The 20664-nt window shown below is 42.8% G+C and overlaps 1 protein-coding gene across 3 annotated transcripts in view; it reads left to right on the plus strand.

Annotated features, from left to right (window-relative positions):
- Positions 1-567: 567 nt before the first annotated feature.
- The window catches only part of STON2 (stonin 2), a 76312-nt gene continuing 56215 nt past the window's right edge, over positions 568-20664 (plus strand). Inside the window, exons 1-4 of one of the 3 annotated variants that reach the window (XM_055792627.1) lie at positions 702-723; positions 7895-8013; positions 18398-18608; positions 19050-19304. In XM_055792627.1, the coding sequence (XP_055648602.1) occupies positions 18521-18608; positions 19050-19304 (343 nt within the window). In that variant the 5' untranslated portion in view covers positions 702-723; positions 7895-8013; positions 18398-18520. Of the gene's footprint in view, positions 724-1964; positions 1986-7894; positions 8014-18397; positions 18609-19049; positions 19305-20664 lie in introns of those variants that run through there. The other 2 variants (XM_055792623.1, XM_027779214.2) reach the window with 2 other exon arrangements.

The raw sequence follows: 20664 nt of genomic DNA on the forward strand, positions 1-20664 counted from the left end.
TGCTACTACGGCTTGAAAATGGTTTGGGTTACAGACATGGCAGTTAGTTTTTTAAACATTAACAGTTAAAATCAACTACTAATACGCACTACGGGGGTATTTGGTGGTCTGTGGGCTTCATCAGGGTCTGAGGGAAGGATGGAGACGCCTATTAATTTCTATTGAAAGTGGGAACACAAAATGGTCAGTTGCCAATAAATAAATGCAAACAAATTTAGAAAAATACGACGCTATTTATGAAAATGCCGGTTGAGTCTCTCTCTCTCTCTCTCTCTCTCTCTCTCACACACGCACACGCACACGCACACGCACACGCACAGCAAAATGATTGTTTTTTTCGCATTATAATTTTTCACCTACACGTTGCTGCGTTTCTCCGAGGCGGCTGTCCCTGAGCCTGGCGACAGCGCTGACTCGGGCGTGTGTAAGCGCAGGCCCCGACCCCACCGGGCCGGGCCAAGGCGGGCGGCGAGGGAGCGGCCGCCGTCCCCTCAGCCCTCCGCCGCGGCTCCCTCAGCGCCGGCCGCCCGCTCCCGCCCAGCCCCGCGGGCCGCCCCCGGCCAATGGGGCGCCGCCGTGGCCCCGCGCCGCCGGGCAGCGCCCAATGGCGGCGGCCCCGCGCTGCCGCTGCCCGGGGGGGGGGCGGGCCGCCACCGCCTCCCCTCAGCGCGCTGTCCGCCAGCGCGGCCGGCGGCAGCGTCGCCCCGCGGAGCGGTTCCGCAGGTAGGTTCCGCGGGGGAGGGGGGTGCGCGGCCCCGCGCTTCCCTTCCTGGCAGCCGGGGAAGGGGGCTGCCGGGCGGGGGGCGACCGGAGCTGAGGGAAGCTGAGGCGAAGGCAGGTGCCGGAGCTGGGGCTGCAGCCTGCCCCCCTCGCGGAGCTCGCTGCGGCGCTGGGGGCTCGCCTCGGCTCTCCGGCGCCTTTCCCTGGCCGGGGCTCCCGGCCGGCCCCTGCTGCACCCCCCGGCCCTCACAGCCTCCCCCGGCGCCCGGCGCGGTGCAGGCTGTTTACGGCAGGCAGCCTAGCAACCCCCGGCCATCTTCCCCCGCGGCAGCGCTCCCCGCCTGGCAGCGGCCGCCGAGGGGTTAACGGGCCGTCACGGCGTGTGCAAGCTGCCGGTGGCCACCTACCCCCCCGCCCTCCCCGCCGGCACTCCGGGCTGGGGTTTTCTTTTCACCAGTCCGCGGAATCGCGCCGGTTGTGAAACGGGTTTCTGCGGCTGGGATAGCGCCGGGCGAGGGGGAGCCGCCGCTCCTCTGGCTGGTGGGCGTGTGTCTGCGCTGTGAAAATTGGGGGTTAAAAGGCTCAGCCGGCACGTTTCCGTGCAAAGTGCGTTTTTGTGTTGCTGTACGGCCAGGCAGCCCCTTCCCTGGGAGTTTGCCTGGTTGGTGGGCGAAATACCCTTTCCGTGCTGCAGCTCGGCTTTTCTCTGCTGGTTTTTGTTGTCTCGTTAACTAATTGCCTATGACCAGACTCAGCTTTTCTGGTTTATTTATTTTGTTCTTCCCCCATGGTTTAATCCTTTTTCAGACTTCAGTTTTTCAGAGAGAAACGAGTGGGGGAAAAAAAATAATGCTGGGTGCCTGAGACGCCGGGGCGATGCCTTACAGCTCCCCGCTTCCCCGGCTTGGTCGCGCCTTTCGCTGGGAATTATCCTGGCAACAACTCCACAGTATCGGTGTGAGGGCATTTTTAGTATTGTCAAGGCAAAAACCGGGCAGACATTGCGTTTCTTGTGAATCGGCTGTGAATCATTCTTGTCTGCCATGGAACGTGCGTTTTGTAAACTTACTAGTTTGGGCAAGTAAATTTCAAGCTACAGGTTGGTTGCAAAATGTTTATGTTTGCTAATTGTGACACATGACTGATTTCTCCTTTATTTATTTATTTTTTTCTCTGCTGACATGATTGAAACATACCTTCTGACGTGCAGACAAGCGAGCTCTGAACTTTGCCTTAATATTTTCCACATAAACACGTTTACGTTGGTAAGCCAAGTTTGTGTTATCACGAAGCAGCTTGGAGAGTGGTTTTCCCCATCTCCAGTGAGATGCATTACATGGGATTATGCAACACTTATGACCTTCCTAATTATTTAGTTTCCAAATGGCTAGGTTCTCTCTTCTCCAGGAATTTTCAGGTTTGATTGATTATAACATAAAGCTGTATTCACCGTGAATTATGCTTAATCTGTTATGTCATGCTTCTGTCAGGTAAATCTTTGACTTTTTTGGTATAACAGTAAAGGCTTTTCATGTTACCCCTAAGCAGATCTCAAGTACAAAGCAAGTAGCAGTAACTCCCAAGCAGAGTTTCCTTAGATACAGGAGTACAGCTGGCAACTTTAGTGATTGCTGCTTTTTTATAGTTGTAGCTTTTAAATTATTTTAAAAATATGAATGCCATCAAGAGCATGACCATTAAACTTTCCAGTAGAGAGAAAAGTCAGCTTTTTTCCTGCTCTTGCAATTTGCACTGTATCTCAATTCTGACTAGCTGTGCTCTCTCACAATTCATGTCCTTAATTATCATTAAGGACTTAACAGCATACCTTGGTCTTTAACAGCCGATCTCTCTGTTACCCGAGTTCCCTGAATCCCTTGCTACATCAGTGGCATAATTGATAACTCAGCTGTGTGGTTGATTTAGATAACAGTCCAAGGGACACAAAGTAACAAAGCAACAGCTACATCTCAATAGTGGCGAACTCCCCATCTCCAGTCCTTGTTTGTGGCTACCTTGCAGCTATCTTGTTAAGAATCAGCAGTTGGTACAGTTCCCTGGTTGAGAAACCCAGACTCTGAGAGGGTTAAAACCATACCATGAGTGGGCTGAATACATCATGTTCATAGAGTCCTTTATTTTCAGCTATCTGAAGTCAGCATCCGCAAATGAAGATGAGAAATGGTATCTGTGTGTGTCACAAATCTCTCAAGATGTTCTGCTCTGCAACGCTTCTGTTGCCAGTGTTGTGAAAATGGTGACTTTTCCAGTCAATGAGGCAGTTGCCAAGGTGGCATCAGCTACAAGATCACAGCTTGTGGATTCTTCTGCTTTGACATTTTGCTCCTGGTAGTACCCTTTCTTCATGCATCTTTTAGCCCGAGCACTGCACTGAGGCTTTGGGCAAAGCACCTGTCATGATCTTTGCCAATAAACTAGCAGAATAAGTGCATTTTGAGTTGTTGAAAAGCCCTGTTCTTAAAGGCAGACTGAAAGTAAAGGTTTTATCCTCAGAAGCTTTGCAACAATGTTAGCTTTCCTTTTGAAAGTTGGAAAGCTAGAAAAAGTAACAAACAGAAAATAAGCTATAGAACTATAATGATTCGTGTGTTGATGGCAATCTTCTACGGTAATCTTGGCCATCTGAAAGTTGCATGTTTCTAAGCTAATTACTTAAGTTTACTCTGCAGTCAGCTAGGAAAGGAAAGCCTTCAGAAGGCAATTCTTGGGCAATTTGTCTGAATGGGTAGTTGCATTATAAAAAAAAAAATCATAAATTATTCAGTGGCAAAATTAGATAATTTTTTTCTTGTCCTCTGATTTCTTAATACGTTTTCTTTGGAGTCCAACCATGCTGGGTGGTTTCTTAAAGGACTGCAAATTCTACTAATGGATGTAATAATTTGACAAGTGGTTAACCTCAAGGAAGCTATGCCTGTCTGTATACATTGAGTATGAGCATGTGGTGTCTTCAGGACTATGGCTGTAACTGTGACCAGATGAATTTGAGTCCTAGGAAACATAGCTAGAAGCCTTACAGCTCGGCTGATATGTCTGGAAACATTAGGGGTTAAATCTTTGCCTCTTTTAGATGGTGAAAGTTTAGCGAGGATCTTAAACAGGGCCAGAAATCCATCTGAAGGTGTCTGTATGGATAAGGTTGCTTCCCAGGTAGGGATTATGAATCACATCTTGACTTCTGCCATCAACTTTTACCATCTGCTAAATGTGCAAATAAGGTGAATGGGGTGGGAGGCTCTATTTCTTTCAGACTTCAAGGGTGTAAAATTTTAGAGACTGAGACTGAAAAAACTGAGAAAATGTGGTCCTGTGGAGGTAGCAGGGGACAAGCATCAGGGTTTCAGGATTCCCTTCTTTTCTGAATAACTACGGATGCAAATACATTAGTGCATTGGTTAGAGCAGGAACGCACTTGAAATGAATGTTCTGATCATTTGCACTTACTGCACTTCAGTTTGCATCTCAGAGCACATAAACTAATTTTGTCTGGGATAAAACTGAGTCAGAAGAACTCCAGGAGCTCATTTAATGTACTCCAAGTGCTAATGCAAATTCAGTTTACAGGATGAGATTGGAAATAACTGGAAGTAAAAGCCACAAAAAAGTGCTGTGAAAGCTCTGCCCTTAGTGCCAGGTGTTTCACCCTACAGCTCTGCTCGTATCGGTAAGGTTTTGCACTGCTTGCTAGTGTAAACTTAGGATATAGCATCTTGACAACTTGTTACCAATTTTTTAAATGTAACAATCTTCGGTATATATTTACAGAAAAGATACAAGGGAAAATATAAACATCATAGCGTGATGTTAAAAAAGTTGAGAGAAGGCATCAATGCATGTGTCCCTTGGATAACCACGGGAATAAATAGTGCCTTATTAATAGAAAATACTCATAAAGAAAGTAGGTTACTGAAATATATAGGTTTCTTAAATATCAGTTCTATAGAGATACAGTTCATGAAAGGCAAGCATAACATTAAAGAGCTTTTGTGCTTACCCATCCTGAAAACCCTTCAACAGGTACTTTTCTGACAGTAAATATTTCCTAAAATGAATGAAAATATTTTCTCAGCAATGATACATTAAGGTCTGTCAGTCTACTGCAGTGAAATGCCTAGAAATGTGTGTAAGGCTTTCCTGAAATTTACATTTTTATTTATTGGAAGATGAATGCTATAGGAATATCTTCATTAGTTGTGCCATTTCAGCACTTTGTGATTTCATCTCATATTGCTCAGGGGCATTTGTATGAAAGGAGAAATAAGTCCTCAAGTAACAAACGACTGCTGAAGTGTCTCTTGTTCATTCTTTGCAGAGTAAGGCGTGGTTCCCTGCTTGATATTGACAGGGAACGTGGGATAGACACATTGTGATCCCACTGATGTGTTTTGTTGCATAAAATGCAACAAGATATAAGATACAACAAATTATCTTGAATATTAATTCTTGCAGACATTTCCTGCCGGGAAGACAGAACAAAGTGAAACTCTTCAGAAAGAGTCCTGAAAGAAACAAATAGCAGCCCCAGGAGTACCGAACGAGGGAGCCAAAAAGCAGCATGGGAAAATAACCTGAAAGTGTGTGTGTGTGTCTGTGTAGGTGATTTGGCAATAACAATATATCCCTGCATAGAAGTTCTGTGGGATCAGGAGTGTGCGCTGTAGAGTTTGGGGAGTTAGACTTCCTGGAAGAGGGGAGGATCTAGACTAGCACAGCATATTGGTGAAAGGGGAAGTAGAGTATAGGTCTAATGTTATTTTTGGCTGTGATTCAGTTGCCTTAATTTTGGTGTGAAAAAAGACATGCAAGCCTATGTTAATTGCTATAGTCTTTCTGGAGGGGGATTCACCTCTTTCGAAAATAGATCAGACGAAGGATCCTCCGGAGGTGGTGTGTTCCTTCTGTTGACTATAAACAGAGCATCAGGTGACTATCTCAGATATCTAACTGGGGTTCCGGTGTTAAATGAGATGTGATTCATCTTGCTTTATTAAGGTAACTGAACTAAATGTCTTGGCACAATTCCTTCGGCTTGCAACAGAGGATGGAACTGACCAGTACACTTCAGGAGCCTACGAAGGTGCTCTAGCAGCACAAAACTATCCTAATATTTGAAGAGCAGGCAGCGTGCTTTGGAGCGGACATTCGAAGTGGAGCTCCTGGTCCAAGGGCAGCAGACCTGCCTGGTGAGCTGGAGAGAAAGGATGTCTTTTGCTGAGCTGTGTTTCTTGTTTCATTGCACTCTTAGGCCAAGTTTTAGTTGGCGTTTATAGACATGAATATTTATAGAAACTAATTCTCTCTGTGGGCTCTTGGGTTTGCCAGCTGTGAAATGAAATGAAAGAATTATCTTTAATTTACTTTTGAAAACAGGGGTGGGTATACGATGCAGTAATTTTCTTCTCTTGCTATCTGAACAAGGGGCCTCTTGTGAACAGAAGGTACCATTTTACAGAACTGCATGGTGGTTTTGTGGTTGTGTGGGTGATGGAAACACATGGAAAAAGCACAGCCAAGCATTTTTGATGATGAGAAAAGGTATTACTAGTTGCATAACTGAAACTCGAGCTGGTCAAGCTCCACAGCACAAGGACAGTTTATTTTCTAATGAAGTGGTTTCAATGGAACAGCTGTAGGGAAGAATTTGGCCTATGAAGTTTAATGATTAATTGCTGTTTAATTGCTAGCTGCCTCTGAGGACAGACACTTACCACCAAAAATGCTTCTTTCGCTCTGATCCTTGCAGCGCTGTTTCCTGTTCACTGCAGTTCTGATGTTTACCTGGCTAAAAATCATATCCCATGTATAAAAATTATATGTGGTGGAAACATCTGGTGCATGTTCCTAAACATCCTTCCAAAGTATAACGTGCGTGAGTTCAGCATGAGGAGTAAGTTCTTAGCTGATAGGAGTATGGATTTTTGGGGGATATTCACTGCCAGAATATCTAATGTCACTGAAGGGGATAAAACTGAGGTAGAATAAGATGAGGCAGATCTGGGCTTTCCCCTCCTAAGTAACTCATCTCTGACCTCTGCAGTTTAATTGTCGAAGTCTCTCTGAACAGAGGTAGCGGTGTCAGTTTACCACACTATATGTGTGCTCAGATTGCAAATCCTCCCTGTATTCAGTCCAGGTTATTGATACGAATATGCTTGGAGCTAAGACTGATTGAGGGTGACCACAGATCTTTAGGAGCTGCAGCTCTGAAACAGCTGCATTAAGCTCTTCAGTGACCCTGAAACAGGCCCTAACTTTCAAGCAATACTCACTTCTTTTCAGGAAGTTTGTCTTAAAACCCCCTGAAATTCTTCTAATTCTGCTAATTTTCAGTAGTTTGTAACAAACACGCTTTTGTTTGTGTCTGTGTGAATTATGCTGGTGTCAGATTTACAACTCTGCCACAGTGAGTCACCGCCTGTCCTGGTAACAGAAACAGAAAGTCCCAGTCCCTCTGTGGGTCTGTGCTTTTATGAAAGAGGGAGGTAAATATCCCAAATATTCTAAAGTCAACTTATCTGTATCCCGTTTCCAAAATTTGTCTGCTTTGCCAAAGGTTAGCTGGACTCAGCTTCCCCAGAGCTGGCAAGAGAGCTGCAGTGCTGCGTTAATGTTGCTGTGAACTGGTATTTCCACATATCACAATGCTGCGCAGCTGAGGCATGTTGTGGGCTGAGGAGCAGCATAACCATGGTCGCTTACAGCTACAGGGGGTTGGCTGGAGAGGTGGGGTGACCTGACCGTGTTACTTGTGTTTCCAGCGCGGGCTCAGAAGGCAGCCATGCTGTCAAACATGCAGCCCTGCCTTATGTAAGAGGGCACGGGTAGAGAAGGATATTTGGTTTCCAAACTTTTTAATGAAAAAAGGTCTTGCCAGTATTTATTGGAGTGCCCACCACCTGTCTCTGTCTGCAGTGCTTTATACCGATTTTTCAATGACGTGAGTGAAGTCTTCATAATGTTCTTTCTGCTTTGTTTTCCTGACTAGACTCCAGAGGCTTCAAGGCAACAGTAACCCTGCTTTAAAATTCTGGGGGCTTGGGTGGGAAAGGGAGGGCTGGAGTTGGGGGGGTTTGGGGGGTTTTTAGTCTACTAAAGCACATGGATGACACACAACAGGTGAAGCATAAACCAGACTTGGTGCTTTCCTTTACAGAAAATTAGCTTTGGATTACACAACGTTTGACAGCACTCAGAAATGTAACGTGAACGAAATTCTTGTCTAAAAATCTGGGAGAAAAGATACTGCATTACCCAAGTCCAGCTGAGAGCTGAGTATGTTCATAAGTTCATTTCTCATACCATGTGATTTTTGTCTTACTCTTTTAGTTTCCACATGCATAATTTGGAAGTGTAGGTGAGTAGAGCATACTTCCAGATATATACAGTAGCTGGTCACCTAATGCAGTTAAACTGTACGCGATTTAATGATAGAATAAATGTCTGCTATTTGAAACTGTAGTTAGTTGTCTGAGAAGGAAACAATAGTGAAATGTCTCACTGTAGGTTTTGCCTTGGTTTGTTTGTTTGTTATTTGTTTGGGGTTTTTTTAAGAGTACTGATTTGATGTAGCCAGCTAAATTATTCTATATCCTCAAAAAATGGGATTTTGAAAGATCAAATCACATTCCTTTTTCTGTGTGAAAACTGGAGTTTTTTTCATTCACCTATAAATAGCAGTTTGTTTAGGTTTAGATTCTATGTACCATGTGCAAGTACATACACCTACAGCACTTATGTACCACTGGCTCAAGCCAGGTATATGAGGAGTTGCCCTCGCAGAAGCTTCCCCAGCAAACAGCTTGGTCTGCGGGGCACCTTCTCCCCAGCGTGTCTGCACAGCCGTCGGTGTACCTGCTGTGCAGTGCTCCTTGCTATTCCAGTTTTGACAGTTTACTTTGACAATATGCCCCAACTGTTGAGTGATTAGCCATTGTCCATGTCTTTTTTTGAATTCTTAATCATTCTATGACCTGCTGGTTGATAGCCTCACGAGTGCATTGGTGCAGTGACTTTAACTGAGCCATTTCAGGCACTGTGAAACCAAGGACTGTGATACACTCTGTGGAGCTGATTCATATGAATTTCAATGTATGATACTGCATATTTGTCAGCACCCTGAATGCTTTGTATCTGGACTTTTGTGTCAGATTAAAAGACTAACATCTCACAGAAGCAGTACAATAATGTTGGTATTAACTATTTCATGCTGTTGAGCATGAGGTGCAACTGGTCTTGCTTCCTGCTGTTGATACTCAGACTTGTCATGGCTCCTCTTGTAGCTTCCACAGCAAAATACCAAGTGTGTAACAAAATATGAGTGATTTGCTGCCTCCATATGCCGCAGGGGTCTGCTTCTCACTGTGTACCCCAGCAGCACTTGCATGATCTCATGTAGATGGATGGCAATGTATCTTGGATTCCTCTTCTGGAACGTACAAGGTTGCCTGCTGTCTGACGGGCACAGCTAGCTGTCAGTGGGGTAGTCCCATAAAGATGAGCAGCTGCTGCTTGCTGAACCAGTTGATGCCAAAGCGTTGGTAGTTAGAAAGCAGAGTATTCTGAACTTTGTTTTCAGCAAAGAGCCCTCCCTCTATGCACCAGAGGAAAGCCACCTCTTGTGTTCTGTTCCCTGTGAACTTCCAGAGATGAGCAAGCAACACTCAGGAATGAATATTACCTTTATTGTCATCTTACTAACCCTGCTCTCTAGGTATGGACCTGCTGACAGAAACACTACAAAACAGGTTTGCTTTTTTTCTGGCACGAGATGTGATTTGTTTTTACTAACACCACTTATTAGCCTGTGTTAGTAAAAACAAAGAAACCAAACAAAACTATAAACCCAAACAACAGAAAATGAAGGATTTTCTCATACCTTCTGTTCTACATCATGCTAGTATACCGTGCATTCCTACTCTGTTCTGACAATTAGACAAATACAATTAGACACAAAAGACAACAGTGTTGCAAACAAACTATTTTGTACTGTGTATGAAATTGACTTGTCAAGACCTTTTTTTCTATTTCATATATAGTTTTTGTAGTAGTATGTGTATATATATGTATATACTGTGTCCCTTTAAATTCAGTCTTTGCTCAAGCTTTTTTTTTTTTCTAGGGTTGCTTCTCATCCTTTTGAAACAGGGGTAGTCATGCTGAACTAACAGCACCATCAAGTCTAATGGGCCTATATTTAGAGTGTCTAAAATAGAGAGTGACAACAAACATGATATTTGTGGGTTGCCCTGAAGGGCTGCAGTGTCCTGGTGTCACACTATGTTGCATAATCTCAATTGACTCTCCCAGACACTGGAAACGAGGAAAGACCAGTTGGATCATCCAAGGAATTTTCTGCCAGGGCAGGCTTGTTCCCTGTGATACCTCTTCCAGAGTACTGTTTTTTTGTCTGGCTTTAAATAATCAAGCAGGACTTCCTTAAACTGGGAGATAGCCTCACACTTTAAGGTTGCCTTTATAAGGGAGATCTTTTTAGATTGTTATATATAATGAAAATCCCTTTTTAAAATCTATTCCTTGGAAAGGTGCTGCTGATACAGCTTAGAAGTTATAAAGATGTTACATAGAAGTACAGTTATATAGAAGCTATTTAGACATATATATATATATTGGTTGTTAGTTATATGGAAATACAAAGAAGGCTTGAACAGAAAACTGCTTTCTTGCTCAGTGTTCCTAATCTCCCTTTCCAGCCGACATTCAGCACAGGAAAATTTCTTTTCGCTCTTTCAGGGCTGCATCACTTCCTCAATAGTCCTTGTCTTCCTGATGCTTTCACAGTTGGATTCTGTGGTTTTTTCACTGCTCTGAATCTGTTCTCCCGTTTTGTGCGTACTCACAGCTCAGCTAGATGAATGCCTATCCTCTCTGTAGGCATACAGCCTCCAGTGAAGCATCTCTGTCTACAGAATCCAGTTTCTCCCTTGTCTTGAATGTAACTAGTGTTTGAGGGCTTGACTTCTTTCTTTCTTTGGTGGTGGTTTTTTTTTCTTTCCCCTCCCCCCAGCTTTCTTAGTATAAAATGAGTTTAACTGATGCTGGTTGATGGTAACTAATTATGCCCTCCATTTTCAGTGCAGATTTTTCACCTAACTTCTAGCATGAACTTTGTTGTAATTCAGAAGATAAAGCCCTGATTTCATCTGTGCAGTTGAAACCAGTCCTCAGGCATAGGAAGAATTATGCTGGCTCTCTTTTTACTAATGGAGGCAGGATCTGGTTTCGAGTTGTACGGTGAATATTTGTAAAGCAGTGATTTGTTGCAACACATACAGGCAGTGCTGGAATGTTAGTACCTGGCAGAACAGGATGGCGTTTCAAACAAGCCAGGATGTGTGTTTACTAGAAGAGTGTTTATCATCCGGCATAATATTCCAGTAAACTTACGATCGCTCACTCACTTCCCTGTTTCTTTTGTCATTAGTTGTGGTTTAGAAGAAGGATAGATATGAACAAGCCTTTGTGATCTGGGTTCACCTCTTGATGGCTGTCTTCAGTGATGCCAGGCTGCAGTGACATAGTTGGTTCAAGGGTGATTAATTGTAGAATGTTATGCTTTTTATGTCAGTGAGATAACAAAAAACACACCTTGATAATCATCACAACAGCAAGTAAAGTACAATAGCTTTGGAGGGTTTGGTAAATGGAATACATGTGATTGGCTTGTCTGTGCACGATTTAGACAAGAACATATGAAAGCATCGATATCAGATGTGCAAACCAGGGTGCTCAGTGGGAGCTTTCTTCTGAAAAACATGTTCCTTGTATGATTCACTTTTTCAGGTTTGAAAGAAGCAGCCAGTTTTTAAACCCAGTTCTTCTCCATGCTGTGGATTGGAATGTCACTTACTGTAGCATTGCGTTGTGCAGTAGTTGTGACTATTGCAAATTCACCATCCTGAAGCAAAGAAAAGCTGTGACACATGTAATGGTCAGGTGTGGAATTCTGGGATCAGGATGCTGCTTTGGAGTCCTGCCTCATGGAGGCCTTGAGAAGACAAGGAGTAGTGACGATCGTGCACCCACCCTTTCCTAAGGGGATGCTACCAACTTCCCTCCCCTGTACTGCATTTAGATTTCTTGTTGCCTATTGTTATTACCAACAGGATTTTGCTGAACAAGGAAAAAAATGATCTGTGAAGTGATTCTGAATTAATGGGACTTTCTTTTGGAAGTCAAGCCCTTAAATTAGTGTATTGCTTATTTTTTCTCCTATTTGTGCAATACTGATTAGGAAAAAAAGCCGAGATTTTAGAGATGCAAATGTTCTGCTAAACAATGCATGTTGCCTCCTCAGTGATCTTTTCCCAGTCTAGTTCTAAAGCACTGTTGCTCTATATGGTAAGAGAAGTGTTTGACTGATCTTTGCCTCAGTTTGAGTTGGAAGGCTGGTAGTTTGGGAAATTATCCTTCAAGATTTAATGCATGACTGGAGGCTTCAGTTACACTTTGAATGCATCATGGACCCACAGTGAGCTACATTTGTAGTCCTGAAATGTAGAGCTTCTACTTTCCTGATGTGACTGGAGATGTGAACTATCACTGCCAAACATTTTGTCTGGCATGCTTCCTTGGTTTCTGCCTGTTATACATTACTTCTAATTAAAAAAAAAAAAAAAAAAAAAAGAGATTCCCATTCTTTTCCTGTATTGCTGCTCTTTTATAGTGCCTTTCTACCTTTCTCAAATTTGGGAAGTACAAGGAATAGAGAAAGAGGCTGTACAATTTTCCTCCAGTATCAGGTTTTGAATCCCTCTAAACAGGATCTTGTCTGACCAGCTGTCATTAGGAGGCATCCAGAACCCATGAAGTATTTCCGAGGCATGGCCTTGGCAGAAGGAGAGAGACCATTGCCTTCTGAACTGCCTAAATACCCTGGTACTGCCTGCAGGAGAACATCTTCGGTGTTTTCCCTCTCTCCCTGTGTCTGTCTGGAAAACAGAGGAGCTTCTGTGGCAGGCAAATTGTGGCATAGAGAAAACAGCAGCTGTTGACCTTTCAGATAGTAGCATTGACACAAATATTCCTGAGGGAGATGCTTATCACTTTCTTACCAACACATCCCCTGCAGGCTCTCTCCTCTTACTCTCAGGAAATGTGAGCTTCTAGCAAAGCTGGGATGTGTACTTGTGGTTGGGTTCTTGTGGCCTAGAGAAAATAAGGGCATTCCAGGTCACGTCAGCTGTAACGCTGCTGCTGCCACTGACCTGCAGTGTGGATTTAAACAGATCATATCTGTTGGAATAATTGGTTATGGCCATTAATTGGTGTGGCTGCACTGGGTCCTGTGCTCAGGGAGACCCTCGCCCCTTTTCTGTCGTCCAGCATGCCAGATGGCTCTAGGCACTGTTACTACCACACTCTGCCTCACTCCATCTCTGTCAGAAGTTGCCAGGGGACAGCAGTAATGACCTACCTGGTAATGGCACAAAGTGGATTTGACCAGGCTTGGAGGACAGAGCACTATCAAAGCTCTCGTTACCATACACTTAGGTGTAACCTGTAATGGGCAAAGCCATCCCTGCTTCCAGAGAGGCTGCAGGAGTTTCACAAAGGATGTCCCTTTGAGCCCTGGTTCTTCCTTACATATTGAGAGCTTTCATGCAAGTGAGCATGACGTGCACCAGGTAGCGACTGAGCTCCTTAAGCTACATCTATAGTCATGGAGTTTACATAAAGGCACATATGAATCAAAGTAGCTACAACCAGTATAAGGTCTAAAACCTGATGTTACCAGAGGTTTTCTTGGGGCAATTTGTAAGCTGGGGGAACTGTACACATGGAAAAAATAGGACTGACAATATTAAGAATGCAATAACTGAATAACCGAATATGACTTCATTCCTGTCATCATCTAGGTCATTCATAAGGTAATCTTAGCTCAGGCATTTAGGCCTGAGCCTAAATTCAGAAATAATAATAAAATCCAAATCCAGTTCCTTTATTTCATTGGGTTTCTCAAATTTTGGGTTTTTTTTCCTGTTGTTTGTCACTGGGGTTTGTTTTTGCTGTGGCACCCTGAAGTACTTGGGACTTTCTATTGATGCTTGAGAACCGATTTCCAGTTTGGAGTTTGTTTATTATTCAGGTCATGATGTGCTGATGGTCAGTGCTTGTTACACGCCAAGTTGAGAGGAAGAGCTGTGAGCTCTCTCTCACTTGGAGATTTGCCCAAGGCAGCAATCATTCCTCAGTTCATGCTACTTTGTTTTGTCTGTACAGGTTTGCCAAACACGTGATCAAGATAAAATTACATATTTTTCCTTGAGACTTTCCTGGTGTTAGTGAAACTTGATTGTTACAACAAAAGCCATGGTCAGAGGCTCATTTTTTACTGTCCCTTTGTCTTAGTTTCTTGTTCTGCTATGTGGAACTTAACAGCTTGTCTAGTTGTTTACTCTTCCATCGTCTCCTACAATAACCAAATGCAAAGTACAGTAACCAACTAATGTTTAGGTCCCTAGGGTTTTAAGGGCATGTATAAGCAAGAAAACCAGTATCACTGTATGGATTATGGGATTTTTTTCCAGTGTGCTGCTGCCACGTAAGGCAATATACTTAGTCTATAAATTTAGCACAAACTTGCTATTGATGCTGCCTACATTTGCAAAACAAAACCTGAATTTAATCCGCTCAATTTTTATTCTATTTTTTTCTCCTTCTGTTTTTCCGTGCAACTGTAATCTCTGATTCTGGGCAGCAGTCATAAAGCCTACTGCAGCATGCATTATATGTATCTAACTTGAAGCAATTGGAGAAATTGCCCTTAGTGCTTAAAATGGTTAACTGTGCTAAGCTGTTTCTTTTAAACTGAGTTGAAATATACTGAGAAACAATGTTCAAGTTTGCCATCCAAACATGAGTAATTAAATACTTTAAATGGTATGTTTACAAAAACCGTTCCATACAGATACTTCTGAAGTGTCTCACAGCAGTGCTGTGAGCCGTTACTACTGCTGGTGTTTGTACTCATCTGGTGTGTAAAAGTCCCACCTAAAGAGAGGGCTAATTGTACAAGGTGCTGAGTGTGAGACTTCTGGCACAAGATAGTTGTGTCACATGTGGCTTGGCAAACTAAAGGGAGAAAGGTGGTGATACATCTTTTCATCTGTTGCTGGAGTAGAGCTGTACAAAGAAGAAATGCCTATGATCTCTGCCCTTTGGAGAACTGTAAATAACTGACACCCCCTTGTCACTCAGATTTACATGTCCCACTGTGAAACTGTAATGTAAAAAAGGGACACCTGAAGCAGAAATTTCAGCTTCTTTAAGAGTTTCATTGCCTCATGGTCAAGTCACTGCACTGGAATTGATGGTGGGGATCGTTGGGGTCAACATGCATGACATCTGCGTTGCCTTGTATTTACTGTGTAATAGTAACAAACAAACTTTTGATTCACAATTTTTTTACCAAAACTCTGATAAATTAGTTCACTTTTGTTTTTAACCAAATCAGCACCAAAAGTTTAATGCACATTAATAATACAAATCCAGAAGTAACAAAATCTAAACAGATCCAAATCCCGTTAATGTAGAAAGATGTAATGCTGGCCTGGCCTAGGAATATCTTGTTCCAAGAAAGGTGTTTCTGCCTCCTTTTGCTTGGGCTCTACAGCATAAACTTTTGCTTTAACTGTAGCTTACTTGGACTACAGAGGGTCCATTTGTTCCCTTAGTACTTGTAGGCTCTGAAATCTATTTCTTTAGGAATAGCCATGGATGTTTGAGAAGTCTGAAGGACAGGGAGAAAGATTTCAGAATTTACTTGCAGAATATTCAATGCAGTGTTGAAATAGCAGGTGTTGATTGCTTTGCTATGGAGAGGATTCGGGTTTATCCACAGTGTCAAATATGGAGCCTGGAGATGTACAAACGTACGAGTCTGGAGACGTGTACTTTTGTAGTAGTTCTGCAGATTCAGTTGTGTTAACTGAATACATGATGCTGTTGGTATTGTGCTGGGTAAGGCTCCTTGGTTCACAGTGGGGTTGGCTTAGGCTTTTTTCTAAGGAGGATTTTGGAAAGTGAAGAGAGGTGAAAAATAATGTGGGGGTGAAGTTGTATCCTTTCCACATAGTCTGCACAGGAGTTAGCTATACATGATTCATAATTCTGTACAGACATTTAGGTCGGGGGTGGGATTGATGCTTTTTTGTGAGAGCAGACAGAATGCAAAAGTCTGTCCTTTAAATATTATTTTTTTTATCCTAATATATGCATCCTCAGAGTGCCTCTATTCTGAGCATCTCTGACATTATGATCTACTCAGGCTGACTTTCTTTCAGACTGCTTGTCTAAAAGTTGTGATAACCCTGATAAGTCAACACAATCTTTTATTTACCAAACTTGGGAAGTCTGTAGAAAATTCCAGCTGTGGGGAAGTTGTATAGCTGCAGTATGTGCTTTGTGCTGCACTGCACAGTGCTCTGATGCTTGTCTGGGTTCGTGGTTCTCACTGTCCACGTTAAGGTGTTATGTTTTGCTGTCTGGTACTGAGTGGATTTAGAAAAATAAGTTTGTCACAGGGCAGTAGGGTAAAAGAGCAAATTCATCCTAAAATAATAGTGTAATTTTCCCACATATTTGAACAACTCAGGCAGGCCATTTTCTTGCTGCTTTTCATGGGGCTTTTTCCCCTTGACATTTAAAGAAAAGGAGCTCTACTGCAGTCCCTGTGCATTAAGGGCAAAATAAACTGTTTTCTTTTTTCATTTCCTGCCATTTCATGATTCTGTCAGGACTTTTCCAGGAGAAAGGAGACGTCAGTATTCAGTTGTTTGGGAAAAGAAGGCTTGGTTACAGATATTTAAACATGCCCAAAACAAACAGTTTAATTGGTCACAGAAGAAAGCAAGTTACCGAGGTCATCCTCTTCATCCCTCCTATGGTATCCAAGTGACCCTAAACATCTGATTATTCTTTTTTTCTTAGCTTGCCTCAATGTTTAGCTTTGTAGTTTCTGTTAATAGCACCCAAAATGGGTGCTGTGCGAGGCGCGCAAAGGTGTCTGCCCACACCACGTGAAGGAGTGGGAGTGGAGGAAAAGGGGATGAGGTTCAATGCAGCTGTTCCTCCAGCATTTGGGAATTGGTTGTGTAACAAGGGAAAGAGATGCAAGGTGACTGACTGGCTGTGGGGTGGCCATAGGCTCTGGGAAGTCTACAGAGAGGGGCTCAATCTTCTGGCAAATTGCACTTCACCATCAGGATTGTCTTCAGGAATCCTTTTCTGCATTTGCAGAAAACTGTACATTTTCTGCTTGATTCTGCTTGAAAAGATTAATCTTCATACAATGAACATGAACCCGTGAATTCTCTCTGGGTGTCAGGCTGGTTTGTGACTTCACACTTTTGAAATTTTCAGCTTTTTCATGCAGCTTTTATTTGCTGACCTGCCTTCAGCAGACTAACAACTTTGTGACCCTGAAGAGAATAATCATATTGGAAGCCATTTAATGATCTACTTCCTGCAGAAAATTCTTAAAGAGTGAATGCATTTAAATATCAGTCTGCTCTTTGGACCTAAATGTTGTTAATGTAGGGTAAAGAGAAGTCTCAGTGAAGTATTCGTTCTTGTACACCAACATGATTTCACTCCCAAAACCACCTTTAGTTAGGTGAGAGACAGCAGGCCAAGAGATGCCACTTCAAGCTCTTGAAAATAACCAAGTCTGAGTTTTAGTATTTTCTGGTACTTGAATACCATGGCAACAACAGCTTCAATGCTTGAGATAATAGGGGATGGAATTCACAGCTTCCCTAGGAGGAGGCAATAGTCCTCTTGAGAGTTTTTAAGTGGTCTGCAAATCTGAGGCAGTCATGGGTGCTTGTCAGGGGGAATTTCTCTCCCTGCACCTGATCTTCCCAGTTACTGGCCAACAACCAGAGCACTCTGCAGTGCCCCATTCCACCTAGCAGATTCCTAGATCTGTGTGGAGTAAGTCCTATTGGAGTGCATGCTAATTAAAGTTGCTGTGCATGTGAAAATATTTGCTGGGCAACAGCAAAATCATGCTTACCTCCAGACAAGATCTAAGACGCTGGTTTTTAAAATGAAAACGTGAAATTCCAGTCATGCGGGCAGAGTTGTAAGTGCAGCTAGCTGAGAGGGTCATCCCTTCATACCCAGATCATGGTGAGAATCATGGGCAACCCATCCCGGAACCAGCTTCATTAATATTACTGGTAATGAGCCATGCAGCTTATTGCTTGCCCTTGAGAAGGATCAGACATTTTAAGTAGCAAGGTGGGCAAGGACATGCTGATTGATGTCTTGGAGATGGGATTGAGTTACATCATAACCAAATTTGCTAAAACTGGGAGAATCTCCTCATCACCTCACTTGCTGGGGTTATGAGAAGCATGGCTCCCAGAATAAGGAATAAAACATTGTTTTTAGTGTTCGACTGTTGTAACATGAGGATGTCTGAAGACCCTCAGTACTTTAATCAAAGAGTTGCTCAAGTGTAGCCCTCCTGGATGCAGGTGACATTCCTGTTTCAAAGGTGGCAGTACTTTTGACAGTACTGTGCCTGTGGTATATAAATTGGTTTAGTATTCTGTATTATTAAAATGGTGGCACTCATTTCTCCCATTTAATTTTCTGAAAGACATAGTTTACTCCTTTCTTATCTTAACAGCACTTGAAAAGAAAAGGAAGGGCAAAGGAGGTGTTTTCCCTTAGCGGCTCATCTTCACCGTACCTCTTCCATTCTGCTTTCTCCTTACAATCCCCAAGTGAAGATGAGTAGCCTGCTGCGAATATGACGTCTCTGTCTAGTGTCATTGCCTCCCACCAGTCTGAGTGGGTGTCCTTCGCTGATGAGCTGCTCCTCCCTGTTACCCCCCGAGGTAAGCTATCTGATTTTCTTTGAACCTTGTGAGACCTTGTTTGAATTAGACCATCTGCTGTCATGTATCTAGCTTCACAGAGCTTGTCTTCTAAGTGGAAGCAGTATGTGCACAGGTATAATTATCTCCTGCTGTCCCTATGTAATAGAATTTGGGCCAAAAATGTAAAATATTCTTTTAATGTGAGATTTCCTTAGCATAGGTCTATTACAGGGTTTGGATCTGTCCTTTGAGATTCAAGGCAGTATCCAACCAATCGTAGAGGAAGTCGCACCTATTATAGTCGAGTGTAAAACTATACCCAGTGTTAGTCTAAATACTGCCTTAGTTGAAGGAAATTTTTCTACCTACATTTAATGGAAAACTTTAGATATTTCAATAAAAAAACCCCATGAAGTAACGGTGAGTCCTACCTATCTTTCTATTTTGTCTCTATTTTAGGCAGTGCTGAGGAGCCTCTGGAGAAATGTTTTTCTTCCTCAGAAACCTCCTCAGAAGAGAACCACAACGTGGATGGAGAATGTCAAGACCTCTCCCACACAGAGCTAGAAGATGCAGCTGACCAACCCAAGGTGGATGCTGCTTTGCTTGGGAACCATGTGTGTCCCAGCACTGATCTGTCGTCATCCATCAGTGCTTGGGTTCAGTTTGAAGATGCACCATGGACCAGTGTTTCATCGACCAACACACAAGCAGGTGAGGCAAATGCATGAAAATGCAGTAACATAACAGAATACAGTGAGAGGCTACAGGATTTTTTCCTTGCTCTTTGATTTCTGAAAAGCTGAACTTTGACTAGTTTGTACTGTATTTTAACACAATTGATGTTATCAGAGTTTCAAAAAGGGCTCATAATTTTGTTCTGGGTTGAACTTCTCTTTTCATGAAGAAAACGAAAGGCTTCTATGATTCATTCCACCTATGCCTTGACCCTGGAGACTGCCAAAATGCATTCATGGGAAAACAGCATAGTTGTGTTTTCAGTAGTGACATTTCTTACATGCAGGTATGAACAGCCATCTGAACAGTCTGAACCATGTTTGTCCCTCTAATCTGGAACGGAAAGAACGGTGATCACTGACCTCCGTGTTCATAGTCTTTATCTGCTCATAGTCCCCATGCGGTTTTTGCCAGAAGCTTAACGAGACTAACAACTAGTGTGCCAGTGCCCATCGGTACTTTCTGCTGTCCTTTCATGCTATGATTTAGCAGCTGGATAATTGCAAAGACAACTGAAATTAAGCCGAATTCCAGGACTGCATGCACTTTTCTTCAAATGTAAAAGTTCTTTCATATAATTTAAACACACATGCAAAGGCTCTGGCTTGCCTCTTCAGCTTATGCTAACAGATAATGAACTACATGAACTTCTAGCTTTTCTGTACAAACAGACTTCTGTCCCTCCTCACATCAGGCTACGAAGTAATTGCTCAAAAAAACATTAGTTTACTTTTTCATGTTTAAATTGAGATTTGCTCTTAATTCCACTTCATTACTAGTTATTAAAGTAGTTTAAAGAGTTGCAGCTTTACTCTGCTCACTGAGTCTATCAGATACTCCCCGTGACATGAACAGTACTTGTGTCAGAAAACTTGGATTGGTGGTTTTGGGTTGCGTTTTGGGTAAAACTGAGGAGTTTTCCATCTGCTCTTTTTATGGGTGCTACAGGCTAGTCTGAGATGGTGGTTAGACCTTTGTGCAGGAGAAGTGGGTGAATCTTCAAGCAGAAAGATGTTTCTCTTAAGATCTGCTTAACACCATCTTATCTTTATTGTTGGCTATTCTAACTTGTAAATGTTACCGATCCTGGTGATGAGGAGAAAAGGAAGAGCACCTGTAACTAAATCTGTAAAACTGAGGTGCTCTACCTCTCTATTACTAAATTTAATCCTTACTTTTATTCATACAGCCACATACTTTTTCAAATGGAGCTGTTGGTTACTCTGACACTGTATGTTCTTCCTGATGTTGTGATGTCCTTGTTGACTGGAAAACTCTGAAGTGCACCTTCTTATTAAATGGGGGGAAAAATATTTTCTCAGCCTAAACAAAGCTA

Source organism: Falco peregrinus, chromosome 1 (genome assembly GCF_023634155.1).
Source record: "Falco peregrinus isolate bFalPer1 chromosome 1, bFalPer1.pri, whole genome shotgun sequence".
Classification (NCBI taxonomy): Eukaryota; Metazoa; Chordata; class Aves; order Falconiformes; family Falconidae; genus Falco; species Falco peregrinus.